General features: G+C 43.2%; 2 protein-coding genes across 4 annotated transcripts in view; both read left to right on the forward strand.

Annotated features, from left to right (window-relative positions):
• The window catches only part of ush1c (Usher syndrome 1C), a 39,741-nt gene extending 30,476 nt beyond the window's left edge, over window positions 1-9,265 (forward strand). The window contains exons 15-20 of the mRNA XM_056282629.1: window positions 273-314; window positions 2,219-2,272; window positions 2,430-2,529; window positions 3,390-3,499; window positions 5,473-5,528; window positions 8,713-9,265. Of these exons, the coding sequence (XP_056138604.1) occupies window positions 273-314; window positions 2,219-2,272; window positions 2,430-2,529; window positions 3,390-3,499; window positions 5,473-5,528; window positions 8,713-8,725 (375 nt within the window). The 3' untranslated portion in view covers window positions 8,726-9,265. The remainder of the gene's footprint in view (window positions 1-272; window positions 315-2,218; window positions 2,273-2,429; window positions 2,530-3,389; window positions 3,500-5,472; window positions 5,529-8,712) is intronic.
• An 891-nt stretch (window positions 9,266-10,156) lies between these two features.
• abcc8 (ATP-binding cassette, sub-family C (CFTR/MRP), member 8) overlaps window positions 10,157-19,060 on the forward strand; it is a 132,995-nt gene continuing 124,091 nt past the window's right edge. For all 3 annotated transcript variants that reach the window (XM_056282625.1, XM_056282626.1, XM_056282627.1), the window contains exons 1-2: window positions 10,157-10,423; window positions 13,715-13,877. In XM_056282625.1, coding sequence (XP_056138600.1) covers window positions 10,403-10,423; window positions 13,715-13,877 — 184 coding nt within the window. In that variant the 5' untranslated portion in view covers window positions 10,157-10,402. The remainder of the gene's footprint in view (window positions 10,424-13,714; window positions 13,878-19,060) is intronic.

A 19,060-nucleotide genomic window follows, 5' to 3' on the forward strand; every position in this document is an offset into this window, starting at 1 on the left:
TTCTTCTTTCATTCAGAGAGCTATCGCAGCTTTAGAAGATAAGTGGTTGTCAAAGGAAATCGAGCCTTTGAATATCCATCATATCCAAAAGCTGATTTGATGCCAACTGTGTCGCTCTGTAGATGCAAGCCTCAGTAAACTAACCATCTATTCTCTGTGATAATACTGTTTCCAAAGCTCTGACTACCTCCATTCGATTTGTTTGTTTCCTGTTTCTTAACTCAACATTAACATTTTGAACCGTTTTAACCAGTTGTGTGATTCTCTTTCAGGGATTTCAGAAATACGAGGATGAGTTTGATCCCCACTCAATGGTATTGTATGTCTAACCTTGTCAATGCAAGCTTGATTAAGTTTATGGACCAAACCTTTGACACTTAGGAATCTTTAAACCGATACACAACTGCCAGTTCTTGGTTAATGCTAGTTCTTTGAGGGAAATGTAAACTTGTGTACTTGTGTTTACTTATGTATGAAGGTCTAAACTTTAAATTTCTTTCTAAGTATAAACTTAAAGAAAGACTGACATGCCCTTTCTGAACACATTTTTTAACATTGGGAGTATGAATCATAACCGAAAATAGGCATGGTTTTATGAATTCAAAGCTATTGGCTACTGTCTTCCTGGGTGTTCACGTGGGTGGGGCTCGGTACCGCTCGTCACTTGCCATAGAAAAAAATGCTGGTAGGCCTACGGCACGGCAGTGCAATACAACTTTGTGAATAATATGTTCGATGATACAAATAACTATTAGTTAGTTAGTTAGTTAGTTAGTTAGATAGATAGATAAATGATTGATAGATAGATAGATAGATAGATAGATAGATAGATAGATAGATAGATAGATAGATAGATAGATAGATAGATAGATAGATAGATAGATAGATAGATCGATAGATAGCAATACATCGTAGCAAGATTGATCATAAAGTCTCAGCAAAATAGCACAAACTCAAGCCAAGTAGCTAGCAGGAGGGGGTGAAAGAACGGCTTCTCCGTGGTTTTATAGCATCTCGCTACGGACACACCCTATATGCAAATTGACTGGTGTATACGTATCCACCGGCACAATTTGTCGTTGGACACCATCTACAGTCAATCACAGATCTCTCTTGAGTAGCCGCAGACGCGTTGTTTTGGCCACTGAATTTCTCCGTGGTCACATTCCAACTCGGAATATAGCCTATCAATAGGTATTTTCAGATTTTGATGTCAGTATTACTTTAACCGCTTGCACAGCAGTTCTCTGTACGGTTGATGTATAGCCCAATCCCTTTTGGTGTTATATTACATGTCATATTGCCGGCAGCCTTACCAACATGTACCCTGGCTCTGCCAAATGAAGGAAGCTAGGCAGCTATGGGCCTGGCTAATACTTGGATGGGAGACCTCCCAGGAAAACTGAGGCGCTGCCGGAAGTGGTGTTGGTGGGCCAGTAGGGGTCAGTCTTCCCCCTGGTCCTAATAAAAACAACAAATATCAAATCCCAGTGCAGTGACAGGGACACTGTACTGTAGGAGATGCTGTCCTTTGGATGAGATGTTAAACTGAAGTCCTGACTCACAGTGGTCATTAAAAATCCCATGGCACTTATCGCAAAGAGTAGGGGGTTCGCCGGTGTCCTGGCAAAATTCGCAACCTGGCTCTCACCATCTGGCCATCTAATCATCCCCCCATGTAACTGGCTCAATGATTCCTCCCTCTCCACTTCAAGCTGATGTGTGGTGAGTGTTTCTGGCACAAAATGGCTGCCATGCATCACCCAGGTGGGTGCTACATTAGTGGTGGTTGACATGAGTTACCCCCTTCAATGTGAAGCGCTTTGGGTGTCTAGAAAAGCGCTACGTAAATGTAATGATGATGAACATTATTATTATTATTGTTATTATTATTACTATCCAATTCCTCCCACAGTCCAAAGACATGTAGGTCAGGTGAATCGGCCATACTAAATTTCCCTAGGTGTGAACATGTGTTTGTGTGTGTTGTGTGGGTGTGGGCCCTGTGATGGCCTGGCGGCCTGTCCAGGGTGTCTCCCTGCCTGCTGCCCAATGACTGCTGGGATAGGCTCCAGCATCCCCATGACCCTGAGAGCAGGATAAGCGGTTTGGATAATGGGTGGATGGATGGATGGATATTATTATTATATTGTGCTATTGTTCCATTGTTAGCGATATTGTCTTTTTCTTCCTCCTTCCCCCTTTGTCACCTTAATAGTTCACCTCAGATCAAATAGCTGGGCGAGATGTGAGACTCCTTAGAATCAAAAAGGTAATGACTGTGTCCTCTGAATTCTCTGCTAACACGCTGTTAACTCACTCTCCTCCATAGGAAATAAGCAGTATGCTGTATGCACCTGCAAAATGAATCATGTTATACATTACATAATATGATAAAACCCAATGCATTTGTTTTCTGTTTCTTCAAGGTTGGAAACCTTGACCTGGCTCTGGAGGGGGGTGTAGACTCTCCTTTGGGAAAGCTAGTGATATCTGCCGTCTATGAGGGGGGCTCTGCAGACAAGCATGGTTAGTTATTAATTAGTCATGCTTTATATTCACTATTCATCTCCATTAGAAGGATATGGGCAAGCAATACACTGAAGTCTGACTATAGTCCACTGTTGAATTGAGTACATCCAAGCCAATAAATGTGTGTTTATGCGGACAGGCCAAGTATCCAGTGGAAAGTCTTAAAGGCCTTTTCTGCCTGTTTTAGGCAGATAAGGCAGAATCTAACCATGCAGCACTTGTTTAGTTAGCATAAATACAATATTCATTGCATTATTCATCCAGGATCTGTGGCCACTAAAAGGATTTATAAACCAAAAGTAAACTGACATATTGTGTGTGTGCATGTGGGACATGTTTGTCTCTCTTCATACTGAGTTAACAAAATGGAAGTGCTCTTGTTTATCATTCTAGTCACCACAGGGTATGTTTATCTGAGCAAAAGTGGAAATTGTCTGCACTAGGTCACATTTATTTATGTGCCTTAGTGGCTATTTCAGCAGAATCGAATTCTAGGTAATGACTTTGTGAATCTAGAATGCGGTATTCATAACACTGTTTTAGTGAATCCAGACACTGTTCCATGTCTGAATTCACTAAAAGGTTTTGTGAACAGACATTAAATTGATTATGATAGTTATGGTGTGTGTGTTTGTTTTTGCTTCCCTTATCACAAGACTATTAGCGTCCCTGTATTTTTTGCATACATATCTCGTACTATCCCTTTGCAGATCATGGAAGGTCCTGTTGTCTATGTACCACGCGTTACACCATTTTATTATGAAATACATCACTGCACCAATATAACAAACACAAATGGCTTTACAGGAATTGTATTAAAGTGCTTCAGCCATTGAATCAAATGTTTTTGTTTCTAGGTGGCATTGTACCAGGGGATGTGGTTATGGCTGTGAATGGGAAGATCCTTATTAATGCCTCGCTGACTGAGGGACAGAACTCCTTAGCTAAAGCCTGGAACAGTGGAGGGGTAAGAAACTAGATGTAAAGTTAAAGTTGCAGTCCTTTTGGGTGTCTCTATTGCTTAAGACAATAGCTAATCCATGAATACCCAATTCATGAATCCTTTTGTACTTGTCCCTTTTATTGGTTACTGTTGGGTAGGACTTTCCCAAGAAAAATGGTATATAGCGCACAACATTTTGCATCTTCAGCACAGCAGCCAAACAGGATAGAAAAAGGCAGTAACTTGTAACAAGAGGCAAAGTTGTTGTAGGTAACAAGCAAATATGGCCGACCAAGTTTGGAGAGGATCTTCATCAACAGATACAGGTTCATTTTCAATATGCAAAACCCTGCATCCGGGTAGCATAGTGGTCTATTCCATTACCTACCAACATGGGGATCGTTGGTTCGAATCCCCATGTTACCTCCGGCTTGGTCAGGCATCCCTACAGACACAATAGGCCGTGTCTGCGGGTGGGAAGCCAGATGTGGTTATGTGTCCTGCTCACTGCACTAGCGCCTCCTCTGGTCAGTCGGGGTGCCTGTTGGGGGGGGAGGGGAACTGGGGGGAATAGCGTGATCCTCCCATGCGCCATGTCCCCCTGGCAAAACTCCTCACTGTCAGGTGTAAAGAAGCGGCTGGCGACTCCACATGTATCGGAGGAGACGTAGTAGTCTGCAGCCTTCTCCGGATTGGCCGAGGAGGCGGAGCAGCAACTAGGATGGCTCGAAAGAGTGGGGTAATTGGCCGGATACAATTGGGAGAAAAAAAGGGGGGAAATCCTCCCCCCAAAAAAATCAAAACCCTGGTTCATCCATAGTATATATAGATATTATATATTTGTATTGTGGTGGGGAAGGTGCTGCCACAATGACTTCAGTTTGTATAGATCTTGGCTTCAGAGTGCTTTAACACCACTGCAGTTACCACTGCAAGGAGATTAAACAAAGAAGACAATCTTCAGGTGCAACTCTAAAGGTACCACCTGTAATGGTACTATGCGCCAGCATGGCTTTGTGGAGGACTGCGCTAACACAAGAGTTCAACTGACAACAAGAAACAGGACGTATCTTACCACTGGGTCAACATTGTGTATTTGTTTGAGACATGGAAATGACAGAAAGCCTCGAAAGGGGGCGTCCAGGTAGCATAGCAGTCTATTCCATTGCCTACAAACACGGGGATCCTGGTTCGAATCCCCGTGTTACCTCCGGCTTGGTCGGGCATCCCTACAGACACAATTGCCCATGTCTGCGGGTGGGAAGCCGGATGTGGGTATGTGTCCTATTCACTGCACTAGCGCCTCCTCTGGTCAATCGGGGCACCTGTTTGGGGGGGGGACTGGGGGGAATAGCGTGCTCCTCCCACACGTTACGTCCCCCTGGTGAAACTCCTCACTGTCAGGTGAAAAGAAGCAACCGGCGACTCCACGTGTATCAGAGGAAGCATGTGGTAGTCTGCAACCCTCTCCGGATTGGCAGAGGGGGTGGAGCAGCGACCAGAATGCTCAGAAGAGTGGGGTAATTGGCTGGATACAATTGGGGAGAAAAAGAGGGAAAAATGTGTTAATTGTTAGAAAGCCTCAAAACAAATTGAAAGCGATGCAGCACTGGCTGGTTTTCTCTTTCACAAGTAGTAAAGAGAACAACACTTACAAAGTCTGACCAAAACAACAGCAGAATTTAGGCAGCCAGCAGCTGTGTGCATCAATTGGGGATTGTATCTTTAACCCATGTATCTGATGGCAAACCATATGTCTTTACCCTGTGGTTTAATAGTGATTTATTGATCATACTAGAACATCACCCCAGATAGATTGCTTGGTGTTACTATTTATTTGTCGTATTCTGACACATACTTTTATTGATGTAGCCATAACAATGTCATGCTTTCACGTCATAAAGTAGTGGGAGTGCTGGTTCAATAGCCTCTCCATGTAAATTCAGTGTGAAAAAGATTGAAAGTGAAACAACCAGTGCTATTCTTTCCGCCTCTAGGACTGGATTGACTTAGTGATAGCAGTGTCCCCTCCGAAGGAATATGAGGATGAGGTGTAAGTATTGTATATATATATATATATATATATATATATATATATATCAGTCATCATATGTAAAGTCAATAGTTATTACTGCATTTACCATCCACTTAAATACAAACTTGGGGCATTTGTGTGATCATCATCATTAAAAATTGAATAAATAACCTATAAACCTTGTTAGAAGTTCACAGTGTATGGGTCTTAAGTGTCCGTGACTTTGCATGTGTTTGTGTATAATATGCACGTGTGTCTAGCCCTAAGTCAGCATCAGTCAGTCCCACTGTGAACAGAAAGGTGTTTGAAGGGAGTGCCTCAGTGTACAGACATGGCTACCGACTCCAGCTCTAACCCTATCTACCCTCCTACCTCGCAATTGCCCTGGTAAACTGCTTAGCCTTCAGCCAACCCCCTTCTCTCTCTCCCTTGCACGTCTGAGAGGACATGATTGCTGTGGCCTTTTTTTCGGCCCCCCCTTCTATTGTTTGCCTTTGTGTGAACACATGTGACAGTCTCTGTCCATCAGAAATGACAAACTAACTGACTGGTTTTATAGTATGTCTTGGTCATTCCCCTCCTTGGAATCATACCTGAAATTGAGTGATTAGAATAATGAAAAAGACTCCTAAGAGAACTTAATTTACTTTCACATAGTTTTTTTCTGACTGGGAGTTGGCCATACTGCAAAAAAAAGCTCGATTGGTCAGAAAGAAAAGTGAATGGGGCGTCCGGGTAGCGTAGCAGACTATTCTGTTGTCTACCAACACAGGGATCGCTGGTTTGTATCCCCATGTTACCTCCGGCTTGGTTGGGCGTCCCAACAGACATAATTGGCCATATCTGTGGGTGGGAAGCCAGATGTGGGTATGTATCTTGGTAACTGTGCCTCCTCTGGTCAGTCGGGGTGCCTGTTCGGGGGAGGGGGGGACTGGGGGGAATAGTGTGATCCTCCCATGCGCTATGTCCCCCTAGTGAAACTCCTCACTGTCAGGTGAAAAGAAGCGGCTGGCGACTCCACATGTATCGGAGCAGGCATGTGGTAGCCTGCAGCCCTCCCCAGATCGGCAGAGGGGGTGGAGCAGTGACCGGGATGGCTTGGAAGAGTGGGATAATTGGCCAGATCGAATTGGGGAGAAAAGGGGGGGAAATCCACCCCCCAGAAAAAGAAAGAAAGAAAAGTGAACCCACGGTGGTTACCCTCTGGAGAAACCTCTTTAGGCAGAATGCTCTTATTGCCGCAAGAAATGTTTTATTATAATGAGCTTTTATGGCCTTTAAAGTGAATGTATATGCAGTTAAAGTCAGCAGTGACCCCAACTGATAGAATATCTGCCAAAAGACTTGACACTGTGAGCCACATATATACAAATATGTAGATGCATGGTCTCTGTGGAATGGCTCTGGGTCATTGGGTCATGGGCATTCATAAATGCAGACTAGAGTCCTGCCAGACTTCTGCAGTTGTGCTGATTGATGTTGTTCCAAGGGGCTGTTAAGTGTTTTGATGGATAGAGACAGCAGTAGAAGAGTGATACTGTAGTGAGCTATACGATTTCTACTCTGCCACAGTAACTGCTATCATGGTGACAAGTTTTCATTTGCACCAGTGAATACTGCAGTAAGCAAGCAATTTATATTTAAGTGTCATGCACCAAAAGGTGCCCAGCCCACATGGGCTTACAAGACACTACAAAAACATAACTAACAAGAGCAATAACATAAGGAGAGCAAAAGAACAAATATAACACACCTCCATACATGTCAAACGATGTCAAACCAAATATGTTATGTAATATATCATATACTATATTATTTATTTGTAGATTATATATGTTATGCATCATATTATTATATATTATATGCATATATCACATACCACATACTATATTATATATATATATATATATATATATAAAGATAGATGTAAGGAAAAAAACTTTAAATTATAGCAGTACAAGACAAGCTTGTTTTGTGCGTCATGCACTCATCAGATAGCCAACTTGGCAGCTGATGAGTGCGTGACGCACGAAACAGGCTTGTACTGCTGCGAATTAAAAGTTCTTTTCTCCCTACATCTGTCTTAATATTTCGCTCCTCATTTGTTGAGCACTTTTATCAACACCATTGATGGTTTCCGGAAGAAGAAAAAAAACGCTGTATCTGGAAACCGTCAATGGTGTTGTAAGTGCTCGACTAATGAGGAGCGGAATATCAACACGGATACAGGAAAAAAGTTTTAATGCATTGCAGTAATTCATTAAAACGTTTTTCCTGTATCCATGTTTATATATATATATAGCATACACACATATTATTATTATTATGTTATATACATACATACATACATACATACATACATACATACATACATACATACATACATACATACATACATACATATATGATTATACAATTATCTACTATATTACATTACATAATATATTTTATAAAAAGCCCCATAATACACTATAGATATTAATTGACTGTTTACAAAATCCAGTCCATAATTTTGCAGGCAGAGCAGTCATTGTGTCATAATTCTTTTCAAGGTTCGCTTAATAAAATTCACACAGGCTCAAGAGGTTGTTATTACATTTCTTTTTAAATTATTGAGTAGAAATCCTTGGCTCCACCTCAGACCCTGAACAGCCATTCTGCATGCATTTTGGACTGGCAGTGAAGTGCAGTGAGCCCCATAAATGTGTAATTTATGCAACTTAAAGTGACACTTGGTAACTCTAGCTTTAGCATGTCATTAAAGTAATTTTGGTTGCATAGTGTGATGTTTGTGGGAGAATAACAGTTGCCATTCAGATAATTTCTCTAGATGTGATGTTTTCGCTCTGCAATCTGTCTGCCAGCAGACATGAAACCTCCCAGGAATTATAGGGAATGCTTTATGGCGCACATAAATATGGAAATTTTACTTTCCTTTGTCTGTGAAATTGGCTCTTCTTCTTCTGCAATAGTCTTTCGAGCTACAGCTTGTAAATGATTGTGCTATGCAACGAATTTTAAAAAAAAGCCAATCCATTGCCTTTGCAACATTTGACATAAAAGACATTGCTAAAATTCAAAAAGTTACCTTATGCCGCTTTAGGTTGTTAGAATACTATAGGATGAGTTGGTTTCATTTGATGAACTAAACGTAGTTTTGACTATCAAATTGAATTATTTTTTGTTTCTCTTGCTCTTGCAGGACATTCTTCTAGTGACCTCACCAACAGCCTGCCAAACAAATCAGACTGACCAGCAAGCACCTTTGCAGTCTGCAGGACTCTGCTCGGTTCTCAGTTAAACTTCAATGATCAAACTTTAGTTAAACAAATAACCACAAAATGATCCTTGCCTAATATGTTCATTGACTGAGACTGGGGTGTGCAATCCACTGAGGAGGTCTTTTCTTTTGGCTACATGTCAAATATCGGTGAACTTGACAGTGTACACCTGCTATACATCCCCACTATTACTCTCCATTATGATTCCCTAGTCTTCTGAAGGACAGTATATTAATATCCATATACTGGTGTCCTATAATCTTTGGACCTTGTCAGCTCCCCGGCAAGACAGAGGCTCTCCCATTGAAATAGCGACATGCTAATCTGTAACCAAGGAAATAAAAATCCCATCAGATGTTGTATCTTTTCTTTCAGTGTTACAACAAATCCTCAGGTAAAATGAGAACCCACCAAAATCACCCGTGTCCCTCTGTAATCTGCCTTCTCAATGACCAATAAAGGGGTTGTTAACATTTGCAGAATTTGGTCGTGATCCATATTAATTTTCTGCTCTCATATTCTGCTCTCTCACATTACAATCATACTTTGCAATGCTATAACGTGTTTATATATTTTTTTAAATCTTCAAAAATTGATTCATTGTACTCCTTCAGTTCAAACACATGATGGAGATGCAGTTGTGCGATTGTCCGTGTCCACAGGGGGCAACAGTGTCCCTCTGTTGTCTCCTCTCAGCTCACAAGAGCCATCGCCATCACTCAAACAGACCTCTTCCCTTGAATGAATTGAACGTCACTGTTCACGTAGCCTATCATTACAAATTTATTTACTTTCTTTTTTCTTTCTTTAACAATTCAGACAGATCTGTGGAGGGTAAACGCTAATTCTAATAATTATCACCCTCTTTTATTTCTATAACACCACTACGGGTCTTGCAGATAACTGATTATGCCGTTGCAATTTTTTTCAATACTGAATATTATGGTAATATCACCGATGCGTCTCGCAATCCAGCCATTCTAGTTCATTGCGTTGGATTCGTGCACGCAGCCAGGCAGCCCCATCATGAGCCATTATGTAATTGCTAAGTACAGTCATGCACATTCAGTTCATGGTGGCATACGTGACTGCTGTCCCTTGTTGGTTTAAGGGTCGTATCGAGCGGTTTTGCTTTCGACCGTGATGACTACTACTAGGCTACTACCACTACTACACTAGTCGACGGCTCATGCAAAATTCAAAAGGTGGCCTTTTCTGTGATCGCCATTCCTGGCATCAGCACCGCGGACAGCTCCCTGGGGACTCGCAGGTCATTCATCCATCCATCAGCCTTCTCAACATCGGTTCAGACATTTCCCACTGTTTTGTCTACGTGATGGACTCCCGCAGCCACCACCAGGAAACCGAGAGGTCCGCTGTATAATTTGGATATTAGAGATTATCCTCATTGGTAACTTTTCTTTTCTTTTTCTTTCTTTTTTTCAACTTCCCGGTTGTTCTTACATCTAAATGGAGCTGAAACGCGATGTCTTTGTCTCGTCTCTCGTTTAATCGGGTGCTTTTGCAACAAATAAGTTTATTTATGTATTTATTTATTGCATCGAGTCCTGAAGAATGCCTCGGAGTCACTGACCGCCGCTGAAGCGCACTATGATCTCACGATACAAACCGGTAAGTTATGGATGTGTCACCTGGTAGGTGTGTTTTCTCTCCACCCGTTTTGTTTTAGCGATGTATTTCCAGCGAGAATAATGCACTGCTCGGCGCGTGGCACCTACACTTACACATCTTGAACCATAAAAAGTGTGGGTTTTATTGCCAACGTGTGAGTAAGTCGTTGTGTTTGCACAGGTCTGTAATGAATAATTGATTAGCGAATGAGAAACGCAACATAAAGATGGACTCTCGTGAAACACCAGTCCTACTCACTCACGCGCGCGCGCACACACACACACACTGAATCGGAGTGTGTCTATGTTCCCTCAACCCTATTTCATTGAATTTGCCTAAATCTAACCTAACCTACCTTAACCTGACTTAACCTTAACCCAACCTTAACTTATAGCTAACCTGTTGGATCGCTAACCCACAGGGCTGAGGGAACATACAAGGGTTGGCCCTACTGAAGCTAATATCAAAGACCTGCATTTTGACATATGCAAAGGCTAAATGTAGCATGACATCAATAAATTGATTGTGCAAGGATTTCAGTATTGTAACCGGGTCACAAATCATTTGGATTTATCGTTTGAGGGGAGGGAAGTATATAATACATTATCTATGGAAACCACATCCTTGGCCTTTCTGTGCTTACATGGTCAATATTCACTCTGTGTAAAACCTGTAACACAAGTGAAGAAGTGTTGTTCCCCCCATTAGTGTATGACGCCTCTCTAGGCAATCTAATAAAATGATTTAAGGATTTGGTCCCTTGTATGCTGGCTAAATATACTAATTTACAGTCTCTATAGTGCCTGTTGCCAAAGACTTTTCATTCCACATAGAAAGGCTTCACGTGTTGCCTTTAGGGCTCTATGTGAGCACCTGTTTCTGCTTTTCTACTCATCCTCGCATCCTTTTTAAGTCTATGCGTGCTGATGTGCCACACTCTAAAAGACCATGTACGTAATTCAGATTCAGGACATCACAGAGACATAGCAATCATTTACCTGAGAGGATAATGAGCACTATCTACCATGTAATATACAATGTATGCAATTTATGTGTGGAATGGTCCCTGTGCATAAATGTAGCCAATCTGCTGATGTGCATAGATGTACATTGAAAAAAAACAACCCATGAATGGTCAGTCATGTGAGGGGAAAAAACAAAAACAACCCCTAGATGGTCAGAGTCAATAAATGCACTTATTGTAAGTCGCTTTGGATAAAAGCGTCGGCTAAATGACTGTAATGTAATGTAATGAAACGTTTTGATATAATTACTTAATCCCAGCAGACCATATACCCCATTAGTTTAACCTCCATAACCGTCCATATTTTCCTCTTCTATCCACATCTCTATACTCCGGCAATTAATGTATTTTCTTATGGAAAAAATCATTATTCCCATCAGTCTCCCAGGGTTAATTTTCCATAAAATAAACATGTTGCGTAAAACACACAACTACGTATGTCGAGCGCCGCCATTGTGTGCTCAAGAGTAAGCATGTGGTTCCCCTCGCGCCGTCCCACACGGGGAAGGTATTTGGTGCGGGACAGGAAGTGAGAGGGTGGAGTCGCGGTCGTCGCATTCTTCTCATCTCGCGTGTAGGGGTGAAAGATCAAATAACGTGTCGAAAACATGCGGCCGACATCTGATCTCTTTCTTGCCGTGTCATTACGTCCTACTTTTAATAGATAACCTTTGACTTTCATTTTAAATTGGAGCCGTGTATCGGTTCTCTGCAGATTGAAGGTCCCCTTTTCTATGGTTACCAGGTTATTAAAAAAAGTACCCGTATTAATTATACCCACGAGTCTTGACAGCAGGATGAGACTAAGAGTTGTCTCCTGTTATAGAGCCGACCCATTTTTGTGAGTGAAGGTTTACGATTTCATATCAGATTCAGGGTAGCTAGGCTACTCTGTGCTTTATGTGCTTTGCTTAGTTATTTTTGGACTTGGGGGAATTTCGATATACTGTGGTACAAGTAGTACGTGCCCGTTAGGTCCATATGTGTAGAGGAGTATGACCTTGTGCATGCTGATGTAAACACCTTGTTATATTCCAGTTTACCTCGTTTTGCTGTACTGTGTAGTATCTGAGGGCCAGCGTTAGTGGAGCACAACGTGTATTACGTGACACTGAAGGAATTTTAAATATCCGAACAAAGGTCATGCCCCTGTACTTTTTATACTGAAAGGTTTATCAAACCTGCCCCCAGTGTATGTTACGCTGATCCCTGGGAACAAGTATGCGTCACTGACTGCAAACCGAACTGAACCAAGACCAGCCACCCCATACATCTTTCTTGGAATATCATTCATATTTCACGTCACTATTTCGTCCTTGTGAAGCCTAGTTACTCTTGTGGCACCACGCTTCTTCCTCTCTTTAGGGATTTTAAACATGACTCAAAATGTAAGCAAAAACTTCGTGAGATTAATGGGGCTATAGTTATGCAAAACCTGGGAAATGGCGCTAGGATTTAGCGCATGCCTAATACGTACCTTAGCGTTGACTGACGCGTCCCTCATTCAGCAGCTGTATCCCCTCTGCTCCATCCCCCCCCACCTCTGTCATTCAATAATCCCTTGCCCTCCCTCCTCCTTCTACCTTCAGAGGGTCTGCTGCTGCTCAGTCCTCCAGCTCAGACAGCCTCGCATCAAGCCGCTCTGCTGCTCACCAAGGTCAATTTAGAGAGAGCTCATTGGCGTAGACAGGAAAAGCAGGTGCGCCGCAGAATGCCTCTGCTGCTCTAGCTGTTAGTCGTGGGGCAACGGAATGTGCGTGTGCGTGTATTTGTGTGTGTGTGTCTGAGCGAGTGCGTCCCAGAGCATTCCAGCAGAGCTGTTCAAGCGCTGTGCGTTAGCAAGTCTCCGTTTTAAAGCATGTCTGTTGACTGCGGGGATATACGACGCAGGCGTTTCTCACCAGCGTGCCCGGGAAAGCCGCTCAGATCGACAGTGAGGAGAGGGAGCCGCTGCTTCCCTTCCACTGGGCTGTGACTGCCTCTTGTGTCCTCTCCCTCCTCCTGATATCCCTCGCTGTTTCTGTTTCCCTTCCCTTCTCCCCGGATCTCACACTGGGAAAGCAGGATGTAAGACAAAGGAGGTCACTCTGGAACTTACTGGGACCTAGACGCCATCAGTGCTCCCTGCCAGGAGAAAACATGCTCTGAGAACCTCTCGCTCTTTCTTTCTTTTTTTTTCTATCTCTCCCTGCCTTTATCTCAATCCTCCTCCCCTCTTTCTCTTTTCTCCTTTTCCTACACTCTTCCTCTGGACTGTTTCCCTGCAGAGTCCCGGCTCCACCATGTCCTTGGCGTTCTGTGGGAACGAGAATAACTCATCGGCATACAACGTAGATGGAGGGGTGCTGAACAACGGCTGCTTTTTGGACGCGCTCAACGTGGTGCCGCATGTGTTCCTCCTTTTCATCACCTTCCCCATCCTTTTCATTGGTGAGTGTTGCTGGGGGGTGAAACGCTGATCCCCACCACACCCCTACCTCCTACACACACACACACACACACACACACAAACACAAACACCTACACACATAAACACACACTTACACACATGCACAGCTATCCGCTTGACACCGAGAGGAGGTGGTGTGAGGTGGGCTTGAGCACATGTCCTCTATTTGCCCTGTACAGTTTTTCACCTGGTTTACGCTTTCATAAATCTCTGTTTGCATTGTTCTCATGTGATTCAACCAAATAAACTGTATGACATAGTTTTTCATAGTATGTATTTGTACCAAAGCTTAAAAAATTTATAAATAAGGAAATTCAGTCCATGGCAAGAGAAACCATTTTAAAAATGTGAGTGTTAGCTGACAATTTTTGCCTTCCCTTTAGTTACAAAATGCTAATGTTTGATGTTTTTTTGATACCATCGGCTATCGTCAGCCTTTAATTAAATAGCTCTAACGCTTTAGAAAACAGAATCAAAGTTATCTCTGTTAGAAATTGTATGTAATTATCGTCTATGGGTGGCACGGTGGCCCAGTGGTTAGCACTGTCACTTCACAGCAAGAAGGTCCTGGGTTCGAACCCCGGGATTGTCCAACTTTGGGGGTCATCCCAGGTTGTCCTCTGTGTGGAGTTTGCATGTTCTCCACGTGTCTGTGGTGGGTTTTCTCCGGATGCTCCGGTTTCCCCCACCATCACTGTCCACTAAGACTAAACGCTTCACAAACAGTTTTCCCCCCCTAGCCATCAGGACTCTGAATTCCTCCCTATAGTCTCCTCCTCACACACCATTGGCATAAAGACCACTATTCACCTAATTGTTATGCGTGATATGTTTATTTCTGTTATTGTGTAGTTGTATTGTTCATGATAATATGTGGAGGGTCTGTTGTTGTCCATGTATGTATTGTGCTGCAGTTTAATGTGTACCAAAAACAAATTCCACCGGATTTGGTCGTGTGGCTAATAAAACAATCTAATATAATCAAAAAGACATGCATGTCAGGGTTAATACTGCTGTCTGTGTCCTTGACCGAGGCATGGCAAGACAAACTGGAGTTGGTCCCCGGGTGCTGCACGGCTGCTGCGCCCTGCTCCTAGCTACACAGCTAGGATGGGTTAAATGCAGAGTGTAATTTGCCCATGGGGATTAATAAAGTATATCAAAAATTTAAAAAAAATCTTTTGCTGTTCACTTCACTTACAGAAACTTTGAGAAAGTGTTTTTTATCTTAGATTGTGAATGATGAACCGGTGAATGACAGCTTGTGATCCTTATTTTCATTATACACGTACAGTGTTTTGCAATGAAAGCATTCAAAGGATCAACATGAACATGAATTTATTTTACCTGCGTTATTGTATGCTGTGTGCCCGTGCACCTCAGCACGACATAACGCATGATTTAGGCCCTTGCTGTAACATGCGCTGGACATATTGATTTCAAATAAAGCACTTCCTGACCGGATGCTACACTGCAGAAGTTTGACCCAGTGGTGTATGATAGAATGATAGGATGTTCTGAGAACTACCTTGGTGTGGGCAGCCTTTCTTTCTTTTTTTTCTTTTTTTGGCTTTTACCCCCTTTTTCTCCCCAATTGTACTTGGCCAGTTATCCCACTCATCTGAGACGTCCCAGTCGCTGCTCCACCCCCTCTGCCCATCCAGGGAGGGCTGCAGACTACCACATGCCTCCTCCGATACATGTGGAGTCATCAGCTGCTTCTTTTCACCTGACAGTGAGGCATTTTGCCAGGGGGACATAGCACGTGGGAGGATCACGCTATTCCCCCCAGTTCCCCCTCCCCTCCGAACAGGCGCACCGACCAACCAGATGAAGTGCTAGTGCAGTTACCAGGACACATACCCACATCCGGCTTCCCGCCCGCAGACACAGCCAATTGTGTCTGCAGGGACGCCCGACCAAGCCGGAGGTAACACGAGGATTCGAACTGGCGGTCCCCGTGTTGGTAGGCAACAGAATAGACCACTATGCTACCCGGATGCCGAGCATTTCTATTTTTGAGCTTTCTGATGGAATTTCACCGACAGCGGTTTACAGATGCCATCATCTTGGCATTGGGTTACATCTCCTTTACTCTCATTCCTGGCTAAAGGCCTTTCCATTAGTGTCATTGTTGTGTAACAGACCTGCACTGTGTCATTACAGTGGCTTTGTCTAATCCTCAATGAACGAATTCACAAATATTTATGCTTGATTGTCTATGTGTGTGTCTGTCTACTGTGCAGGAGCATATGACCATGATGGCATGTTTCTGTGTATGTGTTTGTATGTGTATGTGTATGTATGTGTATGTGTATGTGTTTGTTCATTTGAAGCCCATTTGTATGCTGTGTCTTTTGAAATGACACAGCATGTCATACAGTAATCCCACACCGTTGTTGCCAACTTTAGTTGCACACTGACTCTGTGTTCCTTGCCCTCTACTGTTTCTGAGGATCTTGAAGAAAAGACAAACTCCCAATTTAAGACAGAGGAATCATAAACCCTAAATTTAATCTAAACAAAACAGAACTGGAGTACAAAGACACTGATGGACCAAGCAAGATACACCAACCCTTGCTTACACAATATAATTTCCTTTCTTTTTTTTTCAATCCTTATAACACACACACACACACACACACACACACACACACACACACACACACACACACACACACACACACACACACACACACACTCACTTATAAATGTATTTGGTTGTGTATTACCATTCAAGTGCTCAAATGTCATTCGGGCCATTGTTTGTCTTCCTGTTGTCTGGTCTCTTGTTGGATGTTTCTGCAACCCCCTGTTGGTTTTTGGTCTCATCTGCACCGTTATTTTCCAGTGCATTAAGCATTTGTGCAAATAAGAGAAACTAACAGAGAGTGGAAATAGAAGTGTTTCAAAAGGTGAGGGCAAGTTAACGGTGATCTTACAGACGTAGTACCTTCATTCCCCCCCCCCCACGGCCCTGACACCCTGAACTGTAGCATTTTCACCAACACCTCTTTCATTAAAGATGGACTTGCAACGAACCAAAGCTGTTCTTTTTGCTCATAGCCAGTCAGCCGTTGCAGATTCTTGACAGAACCGCTCAAACCACAGTGCTGTTTATTTTGTCCTTACTGCATTTTACCTCACTGATTCCACGGCTATCTAAAGTGTTGACCTTTCGCAAGTTGGCTCATGCACACAAGTTATTTCAAGGCTATCAAGGTGAGAGGATGCTGTACACACATTCACAGCAAGTCATTGAGAAGCAGTTTTGTGTAATACTAATGGTGGAAACCAACATTATAATCCTTTGGTGTCTTAACAGCTCTAAATTATTTATCCATTCACATGAACCAGGAAGCTCTGATAGGTTTAGTTACATGCTGATCATTGGAACAGGTGTGTGTGTGTGTGTGTGTGTGTGTGTGTGTGTGTGTGTGTGTGTGTGTGTGTGTGTGTGTGTGAGAGAGAGCGAGAGAGAGAGAGAGAGAGAGAGAGAGAGAGAGAGAGAGAGAGAGAGAGAGAGAGAGAGAGAGAGAGAGAGCAAAAAAGCGAGAGTTGATGATCAGATGATGATAATGATGATGATAAGAGTTGAAATCATCAGAGAGTGTGAGAGAGAGGTCGAGGGTGTGGGAAAGAGAAGTAAGAAGAGGGTAAGTGAGGGAGACAACAAAGAGAGGGGGAAAACAGTGTGTGTGTGTGTGTGTGTGTGTGTGTGTGTGTGTGTGTGTGTGTGTGTGTCTGTGTGTGTGTGTGTGTGTGTGTGTGTGTGTGTGTGTGTGTGTGTGTGTGTGTGTGTGTCTGTGTGTGTGTCTGTGTGTAGGTGCCTGCCAGCCTGTGCCAGCAGATCTCACAGTGATTAACTGTGCACTCCAACTGCCACCACAGCCAAGGCACCAAGAGTAGATTAGTCATTAGCAGGACATTATTTGCAGGGATGTCCTTGGCAGTAACAGCAACCAGTGCTGATGAAGTAAATAACACTTTGATGAGTGGGTTATTCCAAGACAGTTTGTTAGAATTGATTCTGATGTGTTGTGTTTGTGGCTGAGCGGTTTAACGTAAAGTACTGTGTTTATCAGCATCAGTGAGAACAAGGGCGAAGGATCGAAGGAAAACAAGGTGTAGTCTGTATCAGTCCATTGACCCTAAGCTGGTGACTACATGCAGGGTTTCTTGCCAGTAGACATCTAGCCAGTCTCATTGCCTTGCCAACGAAGCTACTGGCAAAGTGCTATATAAGTGATAATACTGCGTGTTTGGTCAACTCTGTAAAGTTCAGAGACACTGGTGTGTTGCCACTCTTCAATGACTGATTACATTTAGTCTACTTTCTGTAACCAAGTTACACCAGCCCTGAGTCTAAAGCCACTGTTGCATTTGGTTCATAATATCTAAGATCGTACGAGGGCCAAAAAGTGTCGCGTGTAAATCAAAATGATTTCAATTATATTTTTAGGTGCAATTTTACAGGTAACCACTCAATAGCGATCCAGCAAAAACTCTAATCTTGTCACCCCAATCTTAATCAACAAAGCCTGTCTGTTTGCAGTGATCCCTTTTGTCTCCTCTTCAGACAATGCACAAAAAAGGGCGTCCGGGAAGAATAGCAGTCTATTCCGTTGCCTACCAACACAGGGCTCGCGGGATCGAATTCTTGTGTTACCTCCAGCTTGGTCGGGAGTCCCTACAGACACAATTGGCCGTGTCTGTGGGTGGGAAGACGGATGTGGGTATGTGTTCGGGTCACTGTGCTAGCGTCTCCTCTGGTCTGTCAGGGTGCCTGTTCGGGGGGGAGGGGGAACTGGGGGGAATAGCGTGATCCTCCCACGCGCTACGTCCCCTTGGTGAAACGCCTCACTGTCAGGTGAAAAGAAGCAGCTGGCGGCTCCACATGTATCAGAGGAGACGTGGTAGTCTGCAGCCCTCCCTGGATCAGCAGAGGGGGTGGAGCAGCGACCATGATGGCTCGGAAGAGTAGGATAACTGGCTGGATACAATTGGGAAGAAAAAGGGGGGGGGATTAAAGCCCGTCTGTTTGCAGCAATCCCTCTTGTCTCCTCTTGAGACAATGCACAAAAAAATACACACAGAGCTATCATTAAAAGGCCATGCATCGGAAGCACTTCTCTCATGAAAGTAAAATTTTGACTCCTTCTAA

This window comes from Lampris incognitus, chromosome 6 (assembly GCF_029633865.1).
Source record: "Lampris incognitus isolate fLamInc1 chromosome 6, fLamInc1.hap2, whole genome shotgun sequence".
NCBI classification, from domain to species: domain Eukaryota; kingdom Metazoa; phylum Chordata; class Actinopteri; order Lampriformes; family Lampridae; genus Lampris; species Lampris incognitus.